This window comes from Rattus rattus, chromosome 4 (genome assembly GCF_011064425.1).
Source record: "Rattus rattus isolate New Zealand chromosome 4, Rrattus_CSIRO_v1, whole genome shotgun sequence".
Classification (NCBI taxonomy): domain Eukaryota; kingdom Metazoa; phylum Chordata; class Mammalia; order Rodentia; family Muridae; genus Rattus; species Rattus rattus.
Window position 1 is genome coordinate 114,357,203 of NC_046157.1, and position 22,051 is coordinate 114,379,253.

A 22,051-nucleotide genomic window follows, 5' to 3' on the forward strand; every position below is an offset into this window, starting at 1 on the left:
GGGTATTTTCAGTGCCCAGGCTAGCATCTGTACTGTGGACCAGTAATGGTTTGCACGGACGGATGTATTGCAGTGTGTGAGCAAAGCCGTGCAGAGCTGGAAGCCATCTTAGCAAGAACGCCCTGGGTTCTCCACCCATGGCTTCATTTCCCTTATACTGGAAGGCGACGCTGTTCCTAGCCGAGAACACTCGCAGACTGGGGTGCACTTCCTTAAAACTCTGGCGTCTGCTGGATATGTTTGCAGGAGCCTATACTTTTTTTTTTCTGGTGAGAAGGTAATTGGCTTGGCTGGTTGGTTATCTTTAAAACAAGACGCTATACCACAGGAGGACAAACATCTCACTGGAAAGGAGCTCGAGATGCTAGGATGCACTTGAGACAGAATGCCAAGGTCAAGACTTACCGAGACGTGGAAAAGTCATTTTGATAATCAACACTTGCCTTGAAATATAATAACTTTTTAATAAATCCCTAAGGTTCGTTCAGTTACAGTACAGTGTGATCAGTATCCAGCTCAGAAACCTGGCTGTTTGGGTTTCTTGTGAATTACAGGGTCAGTAGCACGTGTAGCTCAATACAGTAGCGAATGGGTTTGACGGTCTGCCGTCTTTGATCCTTCCTGGTAATTTTGGACTCACAAAAAGCAAAAGACCCACTAGGCAGATCTATAGCAGTAGATGTGTTTTCTATGGCTCCATTCACACAAGCCACTCTTGATTTGAGAGAGGGGGTTGCTTCCTCTGTGTGGGAGCAAGTTTTATTGTGGGAGAGAAGTCAAAAAGGAGGTTTGACATTTCACCGTTTTATGCAGATACGAGTAACCACCCAATGAAGATATTAGGCCCCAGGCATGTGGACATTTTCAAAGCGGCCTAGGAGATGAGAGTCCCGCAGGCTTCTTGCACTGCTCACTCAAAATCCACTGGGGTGTCCCTGGGAAAAATAGTCAGAGACAATGGGAAGCAAGCACTCCTTATTGAAACCACTAGTCTTTATTAGTTTCTTATGTTAAGATTCTTGTCACAAGACTGAGATGCAGGGAACTGAGCGCAACTTGGTCAGCGGTGTTTGAAAGGCTGATGTGTAACAGAGCCGCTGCTCGGATAAAATAGCGACTTACTACCAACACAGATTGTGGACTTTAATCATCTCCACACATACCAAGAAGCAAATGAAAGTCACACAGCACTGATGGATTTGAGATACTTTAATTTAGAGCAACTGGAAAAATACAGAGGTGGCGGACCATATAAGTGCGTCTTCATAAGTCTCTTCGCCTCACAGAACTGACCTGCTGAAAATTCTCTTCCAGCCCCTGAAACCATCTTCCCACTGGTCCCATGGGAGGCCCAGATGACGGCCCTATTGCTTGCTTCTGTGGCTGTTTTAGATGGGTCACTGGCAGAATCTCGAGGGACGTAAGCACAGACCAGTGCTTTCCTAGAACTGGGATGCAGACTTAGAAATGGTTTAGGGGTTCGGTGGCATAGCCCTTTGACTTTGGAATATTGAATCTGAGTTGTCAGCTCAGGGAATAATCGCGCGCAAACGGTCGCTTCTCCAAGATCAACTGATAACCCTCATAGTAAGGGAAACAGCTGAGTTTTAAATCCCACCACTGAGGCCAGTTTTAAGGCCAAAATATTAAACTTTTACAGAGTCATGGAAATACATGATTGGTCCTCTTTCATAAGAATATGTTGACCATAACCTGCCTCAGAAAAGGACTGAGAGTCCAGTCCATACAGCTCCCTCCAAGGAGAATGTGATGATACCTCGAATGTCCCATGCCCCATGGGGTGACACCTTGGGCTCTTGTGGAAAGCAAGCAGTATTCATTTGAACTTAACTTAGACTAAGTCTCCCAGCTATCCCTACTGGTTGTTCTCCCTGGGGAGAGAAGGAGAGGGGGGACTTTACTTCGGTTAAGCTCAGAGCAATGGTTTAGAGATGCAAGGGAAATACGCTGGTCCTGAGTCTACTTAATATTTGACAAGAAGTAAATATTCTTATGCGTAGGGCTTTGACCCTAGTGGTGGGAAGCATCAGTTGGATCCTCATGGTTTGCTCAGATGCTGGGGTCAGAATGTTTGGTGTCAAGTTGGGCACCACAGAAAGCTGACGTTCCTCTCTTTCCTGGCTCTAAGGTTTCACCTGCAATTAAGGGATTATGTTGAACAGCCACTAGCCCACTAGAGGAAAGCACCCCTCCTCCCTTGAGAGGTTTCATCTTTCCAGGTCCCCTATGGCAGATCCTCTTTCTGGGGAGGGGAGACAAACCTCCCAGAGCAGCTGCACCCCCCATGACAGGCACTAGAGGCATAAGATACTCATAGAGAGAACCTATCTCCCCATCTCCAGGGGAAAAGCCTGAGAGCACAGGGAAGGAGAAAGGGCTGTGAATGTTGGGCTCCATGAACCGCAGCCTTGAGTAGTTGTGGTAACTTTCATGGGAGATGTCAGGTCATGGAACCTCACGTTGTTTCCTCTCCCTTTCCTTCTGGATTCCACTGGTTTCTAAAGCCAGAGCTGAGTGGTAAAGAAGGTGAGAACTCGGTTGTTCTGATAGAACAACCAGGAAGGACCCTAATCCTGGTGACACACATGTTGACATACATGTGGAGTTCCCAAGCAACCACCTTCCCTGGATGTCCTTGCCATTCTCTCGAGGGCTCGAGGGTGGGGATGTGGTTACCCCGCTATTAGCTCTAGGTCCCACAAGGAAGTTCTACCTTCCACACCACACCCCTGGTGCCCCGCACAATGTACTTCCTTGGCCTCTTCTTACAACAATGTTCCTGCTGAGTATCCAAGGTGACACTGAACTCATCATCATGGAGCCCAAACTGCTCTTCAACTCCCAATTCTCTCATTTCAGCTCTGGGATCACAAAGATAAACTACCATTTCTGCTACATGGTAATGCTTGAACCCTGCTGAGGGACAGCCATGAGCCTGAACCCCACTCTATGGATCGTCAGGCTCACAGAGCGGGGGGAGCTAATGTGTTCGAACCTCACTCAACAGAGGCCAGTGAGGTGAGAAGCGCAGCTTTCTCCAAGTAGACGTAGCCGGAGGAAAGTGCTCAGACAGCCAGTAACGGCTCTTCTGTGGTCTCTGGGGGCAATGACTTCCTGCTTTGCAACTCCGTTTCTTTAAATCTCACTGTCTCCTGGAACTGTTCTGCTAAAGTGACAAGATACTAAAACTGGCTTACACAATTTATACCCCAAGAGTAACAACAAAACCAATCCAGTTATCAAAATGGGGGGGGGGCATTTTTGGAATTGAACTGGAAGCCTCGGAACTCCGAGGGATAAAAAAACAGAGTCAAGATTCCCAGCCCTACTGGAAAAGGACTCAGTAATGGCTGGTGGGGATGTGCTGAAAAAAAAAAAAAAAAAAAAAAAAACCAAAACAAAAAAAACCAAACCATCGGGTTCTACGTTCCGAGTCATTGGCTTCTCAGTGACGTGGGCATGTTCGGGGTATTCATGCTCTCATGAAAAGTTAACAAGGGAGGCTCACAGACTATCGTTAGACACTGAGTACCTTGGCCACTGAGGGTGGAATGTCATGCCATCGAGTCACAGATGTTCCTGGTTGAGGATTTTCTCTGTGTCCATTTGGTCATCTTGCAATAGAGTTCATAAACATCAGCTGGATGTGGCTGTGATTTTCATTAGCACAGGTCATGTTTGAAAATCCCACGCATGCTTGAGACTTTACACCTTGTCTGGGTCTGAACTATTTCTCCGTTTTACCCAGTTTGAAAGGAACTAGGAAGCAAGGGCTCGAGTTGGCTCTCCAGGCCTCATCAGCTCTTCTGATGCTCTGTGGGCCCCATCTCTGTCTTGGATGCTTAGTTCTCTGTTTTTTTTTTTTTTTTTTTTGGTTTTTTTTTTGTAGCTGGGGACCCAACCCAGGGCCTTTCGCTTCCTAGGCAAGCACTCTACCACTGAGCTAAATCCCCAACCCCTAGTTCTCTGTTTTGATTGGGGATTAATGCCTTAGATCCATCCTTCAGATCACTGTCTTTAAAATTGGCCCTAAGAGGTAAGCTTTCTCAATAACACAGGGAAGTTTAATCCCTCAGTTCCCATTACTGCCAAGGGCTGTGACTGTGGGTCCCTCTGCAGCTGACCCCAAATTTACCCCTTGGTGTTGAAAGTGCCAATTAAACAATAAAGACCGAGACCGTGGTCAGATGTAATTAGTTTGAGAATAGAGTTTTATAATAAACGCGCCTCATGCCAAGCGAACAAGTTAACCCTTCTGATGGCACACCCAATGAGGTGGACCAGGAGGACAGTGTCCTCACGCCGAAACATCTCTGTGCTGTGTGTTAAGGATGTGCCTTTCTGGGAACAGGGAACAAAACTCAGGCTCCAAACAGTTGAAAAATGCAGTTTATGAGGTCAGCCCTTCCCCATCCCCAGTCGAAGTTGTCTTTCAAGACTCCAGTTGGTCTAGGCTTGATTGAAAATGGGATACATTTTAAAACAGGATTCTGAGAAGAAGAGACTCCAACAGTGTCACCTACAAGTTATCCAACAGAAAGGCGTTTCTTATTTGGAAGGTTGCTGGGTATTTCTTAGTTCATCTCTGAAGGAATATCACTCTGTCCCTAGAGCTAGTAAGGACAAGTCCTTTATCCTAGACACCTGGGGGGCTCCCTTCCTGTCACTTAATTGCTGGGGTTTGAATGGAAATGTCTAACCTTTTCTGTATGTTATTGTTCTCTCAACTGTGTGGACTCTGCCAGATGGTGTGGTGGGGAAAAGACACAGACTGGATCAGGCCAAGAGGTCGTCACATTGTTTCTGTTTCTTCAGGGTGGGGAGGAGAAGGAGGGGGGAGGGAGAAAGAGCGAAGCAAGACTGACAGACCCTCCTCTGCACAGGCACAGGGAAACGTCCTAGCGGCTGCTCTAATACTTCAGCTCTTTGATTCGGAATTCTCTCATTTTTCCCAGGCAAGGTTGGAAAACAAGATTCCACTAGGTTGTTTTAAGTTGGAAAAGCCCAGCACAAGTCGTCAGGGGATTGACTTGTGCCACTGAAGACGTGTGCCTGTGTTGATTAGAGCGGCGTCTTGGGGCTACTACTTGAGCAGGCATCCATCTATGCTGTTGTCAATGGGACCCTCTCTGCTTTCCTCATTGGCAGTCTTCAGGATACGAAGGAGAGAGGGGTGAGGAGAACCTGTGTGTGTGTATGTGTGTGAGAGAGAGACACACACAGAGAGACAGAGAGACAGACACACGCGCGCGCACACACACACACACACACACACAGAGACAGAGACACAGAGAGATATAGGGACAGAGACAGAGAAGAGTATGGAAAATAGAAGTAGGAAACTACGGTTCTATTAAAAAATATCAGATTTCACAATGCTAGCCACAGGAGCTACGTTGGAACATCAGTGAAGGGGTGAAGGTTGGGGATGCAGCTCAGTGGTGGCATAGCATGTGCCAGGCCCTGAGTTCAATGCCTAAGATTTAAAAAAAAAATAGAAAAGAAAAAAGAAAAGAAGAAAAAAGAAGGGAAGGGAAGGAAAGGGAAGGGAAGGGAAAAGGAAGGAAGGGCACATTCATGAAAGAAGGTTGCTTCCAAAGAGATTCCAAGCGGGGAACCAGAATCCTGCTCTGAAAATATTTCAGTTCTAACAGAAACTGGCGAACTTTTTTCTTTTAAACGTACAACTTGGTTTCTCTCACATACAACATGAATCATTTAATGTTTCATTTTCAGCCTTAGAAAGGCAGACATATTTAATCCAAGTCCGTTTATAAACTCCAATTTTATATGGATTAAAAACTGCAGATAAATTAAGTCACAATAGTATCCTGTACATGCATTAAGGCTGGTGACTGCTAAAGTCTCTTGAATATCTACAAACAGGAAAGAAATCACACGCCGATAACTGGGTCTGAAGAGTGTCTACATCATTAAAAAAAAATCTTGCATTTCTCTCTTTTTTTTTCTTTTTTCTTTCTTTTTTTTTTTTTGGCGATACAGATCTCAACAGTAACGCTGGAAAACTGTGAAAAAATGTTATTTAAAAATATATATGCATATGTTACTGTTTCTGCACAGTTTCAAAGATACGATCCACAAATAATACCACCGAGTTGATGGTATAACAGTGACTCCCACTTCCAAGGTGATCCGAGCGCATCGCGACTTAGACTCGATGTTAGGCCCTAGTTATATCTGTCAGGTGTACTCCAGTTCTGTGTTAGCTGTATTGGTACATATATATTTTTAAATGTATGCATTTATGTGAACTGTGTCTATTCTGTTATGGGTGTCAGAGATGCACACATCACTGTTACACAGCACACACACCATCGTTGTACATACTGGGATACATTTTGGTGCAGAAAAGTCTCTTTGCCTTCCATTGCAGCCCAGGTGTTCAATCTGTCAATGGTTTAGTGAGTGTATTCTTCCAGTGTATCCTCTCAGAGAGCGGGACCAGGTTTGAACGTCTCCAAAAGCCCGTTTTTACGGATCTTCTCTCCCGGGGCACAGCTGCACCAGAGACGGATACATGCGGAGTAACAACTGATGCCAAAGATTTGTCAGGAACATCTAGGCTGCGCCCTTTCAAAGGTAATTCTAACATTGTGACAAAGGGTGACTGACGTCTACTCAGGTCATGGGGGATGAGACCAATGGGACTTTGGTGGGACATCTGAGGTCAGTGTATGTCTTCTAATAGAAACACGTGGTAATTGATGTTATGCTTAAATATAAAACTCTCTGGAAAGACACAGGATCACTGAGCTGTGGTCATCTTGGGGTGGTGAGGCAGCCACAGACTTGCATCTTCTCCCTTCCAATATTGTTTGAATTCCTACAGTGAACATGTAGGATTTTTATAGTCATAGAACCTAAGAAAGATGTTTCCACTTGGCAACCCAACTTAAGGAAAGGAACATGTTGGGGATGACCTTTCATGGCATCAAGTGGAAGATGGTCCCTTACCAGAATCATCAACATTGAGCCCCATCGGATGAGAGATGGTTAGCTATACTGAGCCTGCCCCTGCTGCATGGATGAGGCAAGAGACCTGACTCGGACCTGCACGCTCTGACTATGCGCCCCTCCCTGGCCCCGCCCCAGACCAGTCTCTGGAAGTCTTGTTTGGATGCAGGTCATCAGCCTGTTCACCAGACCTGTGCTGGTTCAATCAGCCTGAGGCCACCTTTGCTATCGGACGGGTTTCCCAGGAATGTGGATTATGTGGGTGTTGAAACTAAGCTTGTGACTCTAAAGAAAGGCAGGGACAGAGGAGGTCCCCCAGGCTGCACAGAGGACCCTCGAGGGTATGGCTCTACGTGAGGGTTCAAAGGTTTTTGCCAGAAGTCACCAAGAGTAACCAGAACAAAGTCTCACTGCTGCACAGGTGATTGAATTTCGTATATTCAGACTTTGAACACAGGATGGGATCACAGGCCTGCCAACATCGAGAGCAAGGGGGCGAGGAGCACGGATAAAGTACAGAGATGGGAACAGAGGCGAAGCCTTCTCAAGAACCTCAAGCCTAAACTGCTCCGGAATCTAGAACCTCTTGTACAGCGCCATGACGCCAGCCGTCAATCCCACGCCTGAACTCTTGGGATGGCTTACAATCGGTATTGCAGACATTGTCTTCCTGTGGACAGGGTATATATAAAACATAAATGGACTTCATGTTTAGACTTGCATCCTCTCTCCCGAGATACCTCATTATGTGTTCACCAACAGTCTAATGTCTTATAAAAAAACAGTTCTGGTCCCAAACATTTGAAGCCATCATGGTACTTCTAAAAATTTCAAGTGTCTGAGGGTCGGAAGCCAGATGCAAATTCCACGATCCACTTTGGTGCGAATCACCAAAGTGTGTTCAGCTGTTGGTACAGTTTTGAATCCACGCAGGGAGCTGGGCGATGAGAGTGATCTTATTTGCCACCCCCTGACAAAGCCGACAGATGCTGATGTGTGCACAGCCAAGCTCACAGGGAGACAGAGGAAACACAGGACACACACGTTGTGACCCCTCGGCCACCTTCAACAGTGCAGGGCTCTGCGGGTGGCCTTCCCTCTCTCCCTCTGGCTGCCCTGGTATAGTTTGGTCAAGTAACTCAAGGACAATGGTTTGTTCTCGAAGTGTTGTGAGATACGCCTTGTAGACGGGACTTGTTTCTTTATACTAATATTTCAGATCTACATATATTTAACAAGAAGACTAAGTCTAGGGGATGGGAAAAACGAGAGAAAACAAACTTCAGACAAAAACTGTAAACGAGATGCCAGGAAAACAGGGAAAAAAAACTCAATTAAAAAAAAAAACCAAAAAACTGAAACCAGACAAGACACATGGTCAAGACATAAACACACAAGCTGGACGCTCTGGTTGTTGCTACTCCAAACCGAGTTTTGATCTTCACAGGGATAACTTCCCTCAGCTTCGTAAGCAGCTTGTCAATGAACGCTTGAAAAATGTCCCCCAAGTCAAAACGCACTCAAGGCCTGGAGTCGCCCACGGGTGTGGGAAGAGCAAGAATCAGGCGGGTGACAACGGCGAGTGTGTCTGAGTCTACAAAGCACCCGCCAGACCTAGGGATGGCGGACTCTGGACAATGTCTTCCTTTGGATGAGGAGGGTTGCAAGAAAGCTACTGTGGAAGGAAGAGACTTGAAATGGATGGGCGGACAACAACCACAGAGTCACGGTGGCAGAAAGAGGAAGTGCGCGTGCCTGGAGGGGCTCACTGCCACCGGTGAAGACTTTCATTCGGAACCACAACAGTCACTGCTGCTATGGTGGTTGCTGAGCTTTTACGGAATCCTGGTGCCATCTTTGTACTATGCACGGGACGCTTGTGAGACTCCATGGGCTTATGATGTGTTCGGTAGATAATGAGGGGTGGGGGAGGGTACTAGGGGGAGGGGCAGGGTGTTTGGTTAACATGCGTTCTAGTGAATTTCTGACACAAAGATAACTGACTTGTTCTGTCAGTTGCTCATAGGTATACAACAACCAAAAGTAATTGGGAAATTGTATATAATACTGAAAAGAATCGGTAATAGGAGACAGGTTCAACTCGTCCGCCAGTTAAGCTCTCCGTGTGCCGGAGCGCACCAGGTTCAGCAACGCATGAGATTTTGGTGGAACTTTCTAAGAAGGCAATGGCTTAGCACTGGGGTGGGTAGGATGTGTCTGAGTGTGTGAGCACGTGTACCGCATGGATCTCCTCCAATGAGGAACCTCTAATCACTGTCTAGCCTGGGGTTATAGAAACTAGACAAAGGAAAATACGTTTTGCAGAGCTGTCGATTACACACACATACACACACACGCGCGCGCGCGCGCGCACACACACACACACACACACACACTCACACACAGGCAGCTTTGTACGAACCCACATCTAAACACACATCCCCGCCCCAGAGAAACAACGTTGTTAGGCTCTGAGGAGATGTTCACTGTGGTTTGGGGGATGCCATAGGCTGGGAATGTCAGTAGCACAGTGTCTGGAAACATTGAGCCACTGAGGAGAAGGAAACACAGTCCGGCTCAACGGTGTGGCCCCTAGGACAGGTGTGTGCTGCTCCGTAGCCAGTGCAGGCCTTGCTGGGAGTACTGGACCAGGTGCTCCATGCTGCTGTGCAGGGTGACAGGTCCCATGAGCAAATCCAGGTCATTGAAGAACTCTAGGAGACAGACAGAAGTGTGAGGGGCACTACCCAGAAGTCGGGGCATGCATGACTTCAGAGACAACCTATTCACGGCTTCAAGCATTCTCCAGTGTGCATGTTGTGGCTTGGCATTTCCTTAGAGCACGATAAAAACCTGCACCCTAATAAGTGACTGTCACTTGCCGTATTCATGTCCCCAAATAACAAAGGTTCTGCATGTTCCAGTTACACTCTCCTGGTAGGAAAAAATGGTTTTCACCCAAAGTCAGCATGACTTGTCTCTCCATTATTTCCCTGTCAACTGCTGTGGGCTGGGCCTCCGAAGGGGGTCCAAGGAGTGGGGCTCGGGGACAGTGGGTCAGTTAGTGGTCTGCACCAAGTGGGCCCCTCTGCTGAAGTTACCTCCCGGATCAGGGAGTTCTGTGTCTGCTCTCTCCTTTATTTTGTACCTAGGTACTTTCTGGGAGCAGTGGGCGGGGGAGGGAGAACAAGCCAGATGGATTATGGGGGTGGTGAACAGAGACCCATTCTCAGGGCAGCTCTGCCCTCATAGGTCTCGCTAAATACTACTCCTTGGAAGGAAGCATCTGAGACAGCGTTGTCAAAGTGACCTTCTTCTGAGAAGGGGACAGAGGCTCGGGGAGGGGTGGTGGTGGTGGGGGGAAGATGCCTGGGAGGAGGAACCTGGGCACAGGATAGAGGAGGAACAGTGCTGAGCAGAGCCAAGTTTGTACCGTGCCCTCACTGTTGACAGCATTTAGTTCCCTGTGGTAGGATGGCTGACCATCTACCAATGACCTAAAAACCTTTCCCTTCATATCTTCTTACGTTCCACAAATTTAGCCTCAGAAAGCACCCATTGCTACGTTAAAGCCTTATTACTGTTTGAGAGAGAGCATGTCTGAGAGAGGGAGGGGGAGAGGCGAGAGGTACTTATGCATACATGGGGTAGTCACAGGATGACTTTTGGGATTTGATTTTCTCCTTCTACTGTGGGCTCTGGTAGTGACCTCGGGTTGTCATGCTTGTACCCACGGAGCTTTCTCAGTGACCCCTATTACTTCTGCCATCAACAAAACTCTTTTAAAGGTAGTAATTCACAACTGCGTGTAAGACATTCTCTTGAGAGATATAAAGATATAAGCACTAACACTTTTTTTTTTCTGAGACAGGTCTTATCTATGTAGCCCAGGCTAGCTTGGAACTCCCTTCGTAGCTCATGCTGGACTCGAATTTGGAAATCTTCCTGCTTGAACTTCTTGAGTACCACGGCTCTAGGTTTACACCACCAAGCCTGCCTAGCAGCTTAGACAGTAAAGAGCTGCTAATACTCATTCATATATTTGATATTTCTGGAGCCCCATTTGTGTTCTAAGAACTAGGCTAGGTCTTGCGCAGGGGGATGCAAATTAAAAGTTAATGTAGTCTGTGTGCAAGCAGCTCACTGGGAAATCCCATGAATCCACCTGCTCTACCACAGCAAGGGTAAAAGCAGGCCCAGGTGGCAGGTGCCAGCCTTTCCTTTCTCCTGGCATAGACCATGAAATTTGATCGCCAATGCCCCTTGGGCAGATTTCCCTGTGCCTAGGCGGGTTCCCAATCTCCTGGGCTTGTGCACACACCTCTGTTTTCCTTGGCCAGGTTATCAGCCATCTCCCAGTAGTCGTAGCTGTGGAGGATGCTGTTGGTGATGCTGACGTGATTGGCCGCCATCTGGTGAATTCGCTGGGGAATGCTGACAATGGTCGATGGGGACAGGCCGCTGGAACTGGAGAGGCTGCCCTGAGACCCCACGGAGCTGGCGGGAGAAGGGTTGGGAGACATGGGGGATGGGCTTCCAGTGCTCCTGGAAGAAGAGAGGTAGAAAAGCCAGAGTGGAGAGGTTGGGAGCAGGCAAGGCGGGGCAGGCAGCCCCTCGGGTATCCCATCATGCAATGCGTGGTTTAATTGCGCTTGGGAAGGGTGAACTTACTTGCCGCTGGACCCCCATGGGGATGGGGCTTGGGCAGCTTTCGATGAATTCTGCAGGGAAATAAAAATTTGGACAGTGAGTGGCACTGGCTAAGACTAACCAGTGGACAGCATATCGGACTGTGACGATAATCACTCCGATTAGGTCAGCGCAGACTCACTGAAACCAGATCTGGGGAGTAACAATCACGGGGCGGTTTCTCTCCCCTGGAATCTAGCGTGTTTGAATGTGTGTGTACACATGTGCCTTACCCAGTGGAGGCCTTTACACACACATTTTAGGCACGGAATTAACCGTAATTGCAAGTGAGTGCTGAGTCACCCCGGAGTTTTTCATTGGAAATTAGTCTAAATCTTCACAACAGAGTAGGAGCCCCCTTTCTTGCCCACCTGAATACCAGTCTCCCTGGGTTGTCTCCACGGTCCGTGGCACCCCTTCCCTCTCCACAACGAGAGCGCCTTTCATCTAAATTTAGGGATTATTTGCAGAGGCTTTGGAAGGAAGTGCTTCATCAAATCCTATTGTTTTACATTGTAAAGTTTAAAATTATTTCTCTTAATGCTGGGTGTGCTGGTGCATGCCTTTAATTCCAACACTCAGAGACTGAAGCAGGCAGATCTCGGAGTTCGAGGCCAACCTGGGCTACAGAGAGAAACCCTGTCTCAAACAACAACAACAACAACAACAACAACAACAACAACAACAACAACAACTTAATTCTCTTAAAGGAATAAGAGAATATTCTTAAAGTAATAGCTTCAAATGTATTTCTTAGTGGGAAATTTAGAAATTCTGACAGTTATTGATACCTTATTACTAGCACAGTTAATTGTACTGAGAGGTCTGTCTTCCTTCCTTCCTTCCTTCCTTCCTTCCTTCCTTCCTTCCTTCCTTCCTTCCTTCCTTCCTTTTTTGGTGGTATTGGGCACTGAGTCCAAAGAGGTACAGGAAAGCCCTCTGCCTGGGCTTTATCATTACACCCCGACTTATGTAGGTCGTCTGCTTTAGGACATTACATTTCATGGGCTAAGCGCCTGCGTCAGGCATTTAAAGGCCTCCTGTTTTGGGGTGTGGTTCAGCCACAGACTTTTGGCTGGTTTATAAAACTCCTGGGTTTAATCCAGGCACCACAAACAAAGAAAAAAAATAAACAAACAAAAGAAAGTAATATTTTTAATATTTTGCATATGCATGTGTCTGGAGTGTGTGTGTGTGTGTACGTGTGCGTGCACGCACGTGAGCGAGAGTATGCCGTGGGTAGGTAGAGAGGTCAGAGGACAACTTGTAGGAGTCAGTTCTCTCCTTTACCATGTGGGTCCTGGGAATTGAACTCTAATCATTACGATGCCACGTGTGTAGCCACTGGGGCAGCACGCCAGTCCAAACCAAAAAGTTCAGAGTGTTTTCTTAACCAAGAAAAGTTGCCAAGCACAGCCAGGCTTCCTGTCTGAGAGTCCCATCTGCCTTCTTGGATAGTCTACACAAGGAGGCGATAGGACAACCTGTATGGGGCTCACGACGTTTCTCCCTGCCGGGGACAAGAAACCATGCCCGTTGACTCCTAAGAACGTGCTTCCAGCAGAAGGAACCTCATGAGGGACTGGACATCCAGTTTTAGTGCAGAAGCTACCACCATGGCAAGAATTGGCCTTTCGGGGTCTCAGCAAGTACAGACACAGGACAGAGCCATGGGCCACCACGTTCACCCGTCTCACAGAGGAAGCTAGAAAGAAAATGCCATCTTTGGGGATCCCCTCTCTTTTCCTGCCAGAATGGTACTGACACGTCTAGCTGATGTGAGACGCTTTGCCTGTTCTGGATAGGAGAGCGCCATGTGGAAGAGGGAGAGACATCTGGGGGTCGCAGAGTTTCAGAAGGATTCTTTTGCGATGGACGTTTGTAAGCACCACAGCATGGGTAGAGACAATCTCTCCTCAGGGGTAGCACGTACTGCTAAAGCATACTCTTCACAGCCAAATCACTACGGTAGCCTGAAGGCTCCGGGACCCAAGCTGTATTTAAATGATCCCTGGAATGGCACACAGGGCACCGAGTAGGTCCAAAACTTCAACAGGAAGGACAAGTTTTGGAGATCGCCTGAAGGCATGTGGTCAGAACTGGGAGAAAGGGACAGATCTGAGATGTCCTGTCACAGAGATGGTGGCAGCATTTAACAGGTGCAACAAATCACACTGTACACTGCCAACCATACAACCTGCCACTTAAAATACACAACAACCCTGGAATGGAGGGAAAGCAAATGCCAGTTAACTCCTAGAAGGGAGCTGATTTTCTCTTCCATTTTCCTTCATATTTTTAGACTGGATCCAAACCGTAAAATCGACTTTTAATCCTTTAGCAGTTTGTCAGAGCTCACTGGGGGGGTCACAGAATTCAGCTTACATCTTCATTCAAGCACCTTCAGCTTTACTCCTGTTACAGCAATCCATCTCTTAGACTCTGATTTCCCGAAAGTCACTCAGCTGCCCTCCAACCCCATGTGTGTCATGTGTGTTTGAGACAGGCCTCACTATACAGATCTGGTTGGCCTGGAACTTGCAGTGATCCTCCTGCCTCTGCCTCCTGAGTGCTGGGGTCACAGGCAAGCCCACCAGGGCTCTCCTTGCTCCTTGACAGCCATTCCATATGAACAATTAGACGGCTGTATGCTAGACACAGACCAGAGCATCAGTCACCAGGATAGCCTGGTTGTCCAGCTGGCCTCTCCGAAGTGCGGGTTGGCAATGAAGATCTAAAAAAGATGTGTGTGTGTGTGTGTGTATGTGTGTGTGTGTGTATGTCTGTATGTGTCTGTGTGTGCCTGTGTGTTTGTATGTGTGTGCCTGTGTGTTTGTATGTGTCTATGTGTGTTTGTATGTATCTCTGTATGTGTACATGTGCTTGTATGTGTCTGTGTGTATGCATGTATTTCTGTGTGTTTGTATATGTGTATGTATTTATATGTGTCTGTGTGTGTATATGTGTTTGTATGCATGTGTGTTTGTATGTGTCTGTGTGTGAGCATGTGTTTCTGTGTGTTTGTATATGTGTGTGTCTTTGTATGTGTGTGTGTCTGTGTGTTTGTATGTATCTGTGTGTGCATGTGTTTCTTTGTATTTGTTTGTATGTGTGTCTGTGTGTACATGTGTTTGTATGTGTGTGTCTATGTTTGTATGTGTGTGTCTGTATGTTTGTATGTGTGTGTCTGTGTGTTTCTGTGTGTTTGTATGTGTGTGTCTATGTGTTTGTGTTTGTGTGTGTGTGTGCACAAGTGTGTGTGACAAAGGGGTGGAGACAACAATGGTGTAATGTCAGACAGACATTTTGAACAAATGATTAACTCGAGGTTCACTTGCAACAGCACAGAAAAGAGGCGATCTTCATTTGTTTTGCTGGTTTTGTATTCTTCTCAGGAAAATAATTTAATTTTCTGAGATAAAAGTCACCATGTCTGTGATTCAATCCGTATCACCACCACACATCGATTGCTATTGAGGGTCTCTGAGCTATAACGAGCCATTTCCTATCCTTAAAAATAGCATTTCAACCACAGATTAAATCAGCTGCTAGAGATTAACACAGGGGAGTGGGTGGGTCTAAGTAGTTACTTCTGGGAATTCTACATGGACATAAGGAATTAAGTCTCTTCTAAAGACCGGTTTTATCCCCTGGACACTGGGGACAAATTGGACTTTCTTTGTTTAGAGGCCATAAATGGAGAGAGGGGAACAAATTATCTGGGCTCTCAAGACCCATTCTTGGAGCCCTGCAAGCCACAAGTGTGTCATAAATGGGGTGACTCTGGGCTACAGAGATGTCAGGTTTAGCCTCAAGGCAAAGGGTGCATGGGGCCTCTCAGGGGTGCCTCTGCCAGGGAGAGAACCCAGCACAAGGAACCACAGTGCTTATTTGCTAGACGGTACCTTGAAATAGTCGATTAGTGCTTTTGAATACTTGACAGCATGGTCCCTTTTGAGTCGAAACATCCGCCAGTATAGGAGAGCCAGGCATCGGTAACTGCAGGGGAAGAAGAGGAAAGTGTGTCCTTCACAGCGAAGCTTGAACAAATCCTGCCATTTCCGGCTCAATAGTTTGAGTTATGCCTCTAGAATGTTCCCGTCTTAAGTACATGTATGAGCATTTGACGTTCCTTTTGTTCAGAAAATGCGACTCAAGATTCCAAGGAGGCGCCCCATACTTGCGTTTGCCACCAGATGAAGTGTCATAACAGCTCTAAGAGCTCTTTGTTGGGAACTGCTTCAGGCCTCTTTCTTCTTCCACCACCAGAGGGCAGTGTCTCCCCACTAGAGCCCGAGGGAGTGCTAGCACACCGTCTATAAGGCTTTGCCGGGTGAGCTATTGGCCTTGCAGACAGGACAGCAATTTCAGATTTTATCACCTCTGCTTGTTAACGCTTTACTAGATTGTAATCATTTCAAATAAAGTGCATTATAGCCACAACGGAAATACTAATCCGAGGCCAAGTTACGTTCGCTCATTTACTATAAGGTTTTGTATAACTATTTATATCCTCCACATATTCCAGAGTTGATTATTAATCACCGTTAGTTTATTAATCCCACCATGGTACTTCAATAAAGAAAAGGGCGTATTTAGCATTTCCCGAGACTCATTCTCTCTTTCCCGGTGTTCGTCCCTGGTAATTCTACCTCAGCTCGGATCAGGTATTGTTCTGATACAATTGCAAGACGCCCAGTACACCCTGCCCGACCTCTCTGTCCCCTCAAACTCCAGAGGAAATCACGTCAAACAGCTCAAGCCTATCTTGTTGCAGTTATGCCGTCTGAGATCCTGTCTGATTCTCCATCTCACAGATTAGATCTAGAGCTTGGGGAAGCGTGCCGAGAGCACACCGCTTTGAATTCACAGATAAAGGGACGAGAGAGACTGGGAGAGGGGCCTTGCAAGTGTGGGGTGGGTTGAGGTGGCAGAGCAGACGCTGTGGGGAGAGTTATCCCTGCACAGCCCTGACTACCGTAGTCCTAAGTGCGGGGAGACTGATGCCCCATTAGCTAGTGTGAAAGAAATTATTTTATTGCCCAATATAAGGATCATCCCCTCGGCTCAGTGTATTGATAACATTAATGGATGGTGGGTATTCGTGCACACTGACTTGGCATGCAAAGTAACTTGGCGATGATTCTTGACTGCATCTAAAGTGCTAAGTACAAGAAAAATTCCATTTTGCACCATTGGAGTTCAACGGACTAAGGCAGGGCCTACTATTTTTACTTTGTTTTTTTTTCTGTGTGTGTGTGTGTGTGTGCGTGTGTGTGCGTGTGCGCGTGTGTGTGCACATATGTGAGCTGGTCACTGTGAACTCAGGGTATCGCAGGGAAACATGGTCTGGATCTCTTGGCTGTTGGAGCAGCGTGGCGTTGAGTGGGCTGGAGCTTCCGGGAAGCACAAGGCGGCTCAGCACCCCATCTGCAGAGCTGGGGTTATACTTACCAAAGCGCAGCTAACTGTTTGTCCTCCGGTGTGGCATTGGGGCCTGAGTGGGTTTTTAGTCTCATAGCATACCTTTAAAAAAAAAAAAAAGAAAAGGTAGAGGTTGGGGATTTAGCTCAGTGATAGAGCGCTTGCCTAGCAAGCGCAAGGCCCTGGGTTCGGTCCCCCCTCAAAAAAAAAAAAAAAAAAGAAAAAAAAAAAAGAAAGAAAAAAAAAGTAAAATAAAGAAGCAAAGGAATTAAAAAAAGAGAAAAAGAAAAAAAGAAAGAAAAAAAGTAAAATAAAGAAGCAAAGGAATTAAAAAGTGCTTTCTGGGTATCAACGGAACCTTTTCTATGGTTCTCCACCCCACCCTCAGGTAGTTTTCCTTTCTTTTTTTTTTTTACCTACACCGGGATCCCAAGTCAAAAAGTGACTGTGCCTTTGGGGATTCAGACTTGGGTCCTCTGCACAAACAATGGGTGTTCTTAACCACTGGACCAGCTCTCCAGCCCAAGTATATAGGTGTTCCCAGTGCTGACAAGTCTGCCTTAAAAGCTTGCCGATGGCCTTACTGTGCCTACTAGAAGGAGACGGCTTTTATAATGTGCTACCCTCTGCACTTCGGTGAAAAAGAACAAACTCTTTTTTTAAAAAAGGTACATGCTTTTAGTCATATATATGTAATTTATTTAATTTATATGAGGACACTGTAGCTGTCTTCAGACACACCAGAAGAGGGCATCAGATCTCATTACAGATGGTTGTGAGCCACCATGTGGTTGCTGGGAACTGAACTCAGGACCTCTGGAAGAACAGTCAGTGCTCTTAACCACTGAGCCATCTCTCCAGCCTCAGGACAAAGTCTTAGGAGTGCTACAAGCTCGAGAACTAGTCACAGATATGGTAAAGCGTCATTTTTTTTCTACATTTCTACTACGCTGTGTCACTAAGAATGGAGGTGAAGCTCGCCCTGGTACTTAGATGTAGAGAGTAGCCCAGATTTTACTTTGTGAAGCTCTTGGCAGAGCAAGCAGCTTGCTGAAAATGACTGAGAAAGTGATGCTACCTTATTGCTACAGGTTTGCAAGCTCCAAGTGCAGCCTTTTGCAGTTTCTCCAGAGCTTGCCCTGGGTAAAACCCTGTCTGTGTGACCTGCTTGATGGTATCAACATTTTACACCGACTGAAGCAGAAAAGACTTTACCTCCCTTCTTTTAAGTAATAGTATCTTCAGTGCAGGTGGTGGTATAAATTTTGTTTCAACCATCAAACCATTTACAAAGCTCACTGGAAGGAACAGTTTATTGTGTACCCAGCTACACTTCTGTTCTTTCCTCCTGGACATGCCAAGATTCCTTCTTCCGCCTCATCTTTTTTACTGACGAAGTTCCTTCAGTCTTAAAAAATATTTTTTAAAATTTTATATTTTAGTTGTTTTTATTAGCTAGGTTGTATTTATAAATAGCTAGTTTGTACTATGGCATTCTCCAAATGCAATGTGGTTTTGTTTTATTTCCCAACCTCCCGTGCCCGGAGAGCCTGAGCGGGAAAGGAAGAATGCTTCCGCCCTCATGTGGGTTGGCTAGAGACAAATGCTTCTGGCTTCCCTAGCCTGACTCCAGCTATGACACTGGGTGGTTGGTTTTGGACTTGAGAACCAGCACTCCCTCTGCCCAGGTGAGAGGAGACTGCTGCTGTCCTTGGAGGTGGTCTCAACACTGACAATGTGCCTTTGCTTCCTGGTTGCTTTCAGGAATCTGGGTTTTGTAGTCCCATGTTGTCATGGCGTGTCATGGCATGTCATGGTGTGTCTTGGCCTGTCTTGGCGTGTATTTCTTTAGGGTTAGCCTGTTTGGGTTGCTCTTGGTTTTTTGAACCTGTCTTTTCTGTGATTTTTAGCCATTGCGTTTTCTAATACATTCTTTCTGCCCTTTTCTCTTTTCCTCTCATTCTGGGGCTCTAGTGATAACACACACACACACACACACACACACACACACACACACACACTACACACACATAATGCATACATACCACACACACACAATGCATACATACTACAGACACAAGTCACACACACCACACATATACACCATGCACATACACCACATATACATCACACATATACCACACACACTCACACATACTGCACATAAATACATACACACATTCATACATACACCACATACACACATACACTATACACACATACATACCACACACACAAAACACATACATACCACACACACAAATCATACACACACCACACACATAATTACATACACACACATACACACACATGTGCATACATGCATGCACATACGTACACACATACAAAGTTAGATCTTTTGTGATTATGCTGTAGTTTGTAGAGACTCAGAAATTCATGTGTTGGGAGTGAGTCCCAACCTAACAGTGTGCATGGGCAAGAATCCGAAGGTGGCTTTGTTCCCCTGAATTGATTATGATCCTTTGCTCTGGGGAGCTCTGGGGAGGGAGGAAATCTCTCCCCCACAGATAGATGCCCCTGCCCTGGCTCCTGAGGGTCTTTTAGGGAGAGGGGACCTAGGTCTGGTGGGTAAGGCACAGATTTAATTGGCAAGTAACCAGCGCTCCTTTACAAATCCCATCCTGGCCCAGTTCTTAACTGGTTACGCTTTTATGGGGTACAATTTGACATGTGATACAAATTCACACTGTATACTGATGAAGCCAAGATTTGCTTTTTTGTGTGTGTGAGAATGTTCAACCAATCAACCAACCAATCTACTAACCAACTAACCAACCAACCAACCAGCCAGCCAGTCAGCCAGCCAGGCAGCCAACCAACCAAACCAACCAACCAACCAACCAACCAACCAACCAGCCAGCCAGCCAGCCAGCCAGCCAGCCAACCACCAGCCACCAGCCAGCCAACCAACCAGCCAGCCAGCCATCCAACCAACCAACCAGCCATCCAGCCAACCAACCAACCAACCAACCAACCATCCAACCAACCAACCAACCAACCAACCAACCAACCAACCAGCCAACCAACCAACGAACCAACCAACCAACCAACCAACCAACCAACCAACCAACCAACCAGCCAACCAACCAACCAACCAGCCAACCAACCAACCAACCAACCAAACAAACCAACCAACCAACCAACCAACCAACCAACCAACCAACCAGCCAGCCAACCAACCAACCAACCAACCAAACCAAGCTCTCTTGAAGCTGCTCTGAAACACACCTTCCCATTCACTGCGATCATCCTGCAGGTAAGAGACCCTCCCCTCGCCTCCACCTTCTGGGTACTGAGGGGGGTGTCACTCACTCTGAACTGTGCTCCCCCTGGGTCATGTGGCCGGCCTCAGTGGGAGCATCAGGTGACATATCTGCATCCTGTGTGTTTTATGGGCTTTGCTGTGGTGTCTATCTGTCCATTTTACAGCATGTCTGTCTTTAAACAGGACATGGCACTGAAGCTCACTGTAGGCCCCATGGTCTCAGAGATTTAATAATCACAAACTGCATACCGGGCCTGCCTGTGTTTTTAATTCCTGTTGCTTAGCAATACACTGATGGTCCTTCGTATGTTTCCTTCCGAGAAACGCCTACTTAGGTCTACATTTCAGAATGAGGTTACCACTGTTGTTTCTTTTCTCACCACTCTTGAGACGTAGGATGAATGAATACATTTATTCATTTGAGTGACAAGAACTGAACCCAGGAGTTGTGCAGCCTGGCAACTGGTCTACCACACACTTACATCTCCATTTCCCCCGACTGACCTTTTATTTTCAGGCAGGTTAGAGAAGAAATGAGTTCAACACCTACCACTTCCTATCTGAGGGACACGGGGACATGTCCTGTCCCCACTCACTCTGATGTGCCTTTTCCTTGGACAGCCAGGGAGGATTTTGTGCAGGAGGTGCCCTGCCTTACACAGGGAATAGGAAGGCAAGCCAAGTGAAAGCCGTAAGCCCCTCCCCATTTTTATTTTGGGGAAGGAACATTGGGAGTTGGTCTGGTGTGGTATATACACATGCTGAATTCTGAAGCCCAGGATCTGGTTGCAGTCTCACAAGCAAATTCTCATGGATACTAGCATTGTCATGCAAACCTTGATCCCCAACTTAAAGCTATTGGTTAAATAAAAGTTAAATAAAAGCCAATTCCTGGGGAGAATAGAGAGGCAGGTGGGGTTTCAGTTATTGGCCTGGGGGGAGAAGGGTCACAGGTAGGGACATGGAGGAGGGAAAGAGGAAAGAGGAAAGAGGAGAAGAAAGGGGTAGGGGAAGAAGACGAAGAGAATAAGAGGTCTCCATTACACATGATGGGCCTCATGGCTGAAATGACCCACGGACAGACTGATGAGGCAGAAATAACCCGGGCAAGACTCAGACAGGAAGCACTTGGTGAGAACAACTGGGGAATTAACAGTCTAGCGTAGAGAAAGATTAGGGGCAATTCACACAGTATTGAGCTAACGCTGATTTTAAAAATCCAAAGGACTCTGCCTCTATTGGGGGGTTGGCCGAGTCATATTAATAACTAATAGAGTTATTAAGATTTAAAAACCATTTACAGAGGAACATTGGATCCCAGTGGCTGCTACAGCAGGCAACCATTCTTAGTGTTGCCCATAAGTGCTTATGTGCACCACTCCCTTGCCCCGCCCATCCTGGAAGCGGGGCTTGCTTACCTGATGAGCTCCACCGTCTCTGAGTACATGGTGTACGGAGACTTGGACTCCATCGGCCCTTGTTCCATTGCGTTTCCACACTCGATGAAGGACAGGGCTGCTTCGGCATAGTTGAGGGCCTTCCCAAACTTCTCCACCTGACAAACAGAATCGGTGAGGAGTTCCTTCATGAGAGCTTTTTAAAAAGGGGGGATTGCTGCAGAGTTCATAGGCTTTGAGAAACCCAGTTTTTGAGCTC

The 22,051-nt window shown here is 46.7% G+C and overlaps 1 protein-coding gene across 1 annotated transcript in view; it reads right to left on the bottom strand.

The window, feature by feature from the left end:
* Positions 1 to 9,457: 9,457 nt before the first annotated feature.
* The window catches only part of Aff3 (AF4/FMR2 family member 3), a 464,232-nt gene continuing 451,638 nt past the window's right edge, over positions 9,458 to 22,051 (bottom strand). The window contains exons 19-24 of the mRNA XM_032900975.1: positions 21,814 to 21,950; positions 17,140 to 17,211; positions 15,591 to 15,684; positions 11,668 to 11,717; positions 11,318 to 11,541; positions 9,458 to 9,710 (exon numbers count right to left, since the gene is read on the bottom strand). Coding sequence (XP_032756866.1) covers positions 9,589 to 9,710; positions 11,318 to 11,541; positions 11,668 to 11,717; positions 15,591 to 15,684; positions 17,140 to 17,211; positions 21,814 to 21,950 — 699 coding nt within the window. The 3' untranslated portion in view covers positions 9,458 to 9,588. The remainder of the gene's footprint in view (positions 9,711 to 11,317; positions 11,542 to 11,667; positions 11,718 to 15,590; positions 15,685 to 17,139; positions 17,212 to 21,813; positions 21,951 to 22,051) is intronic.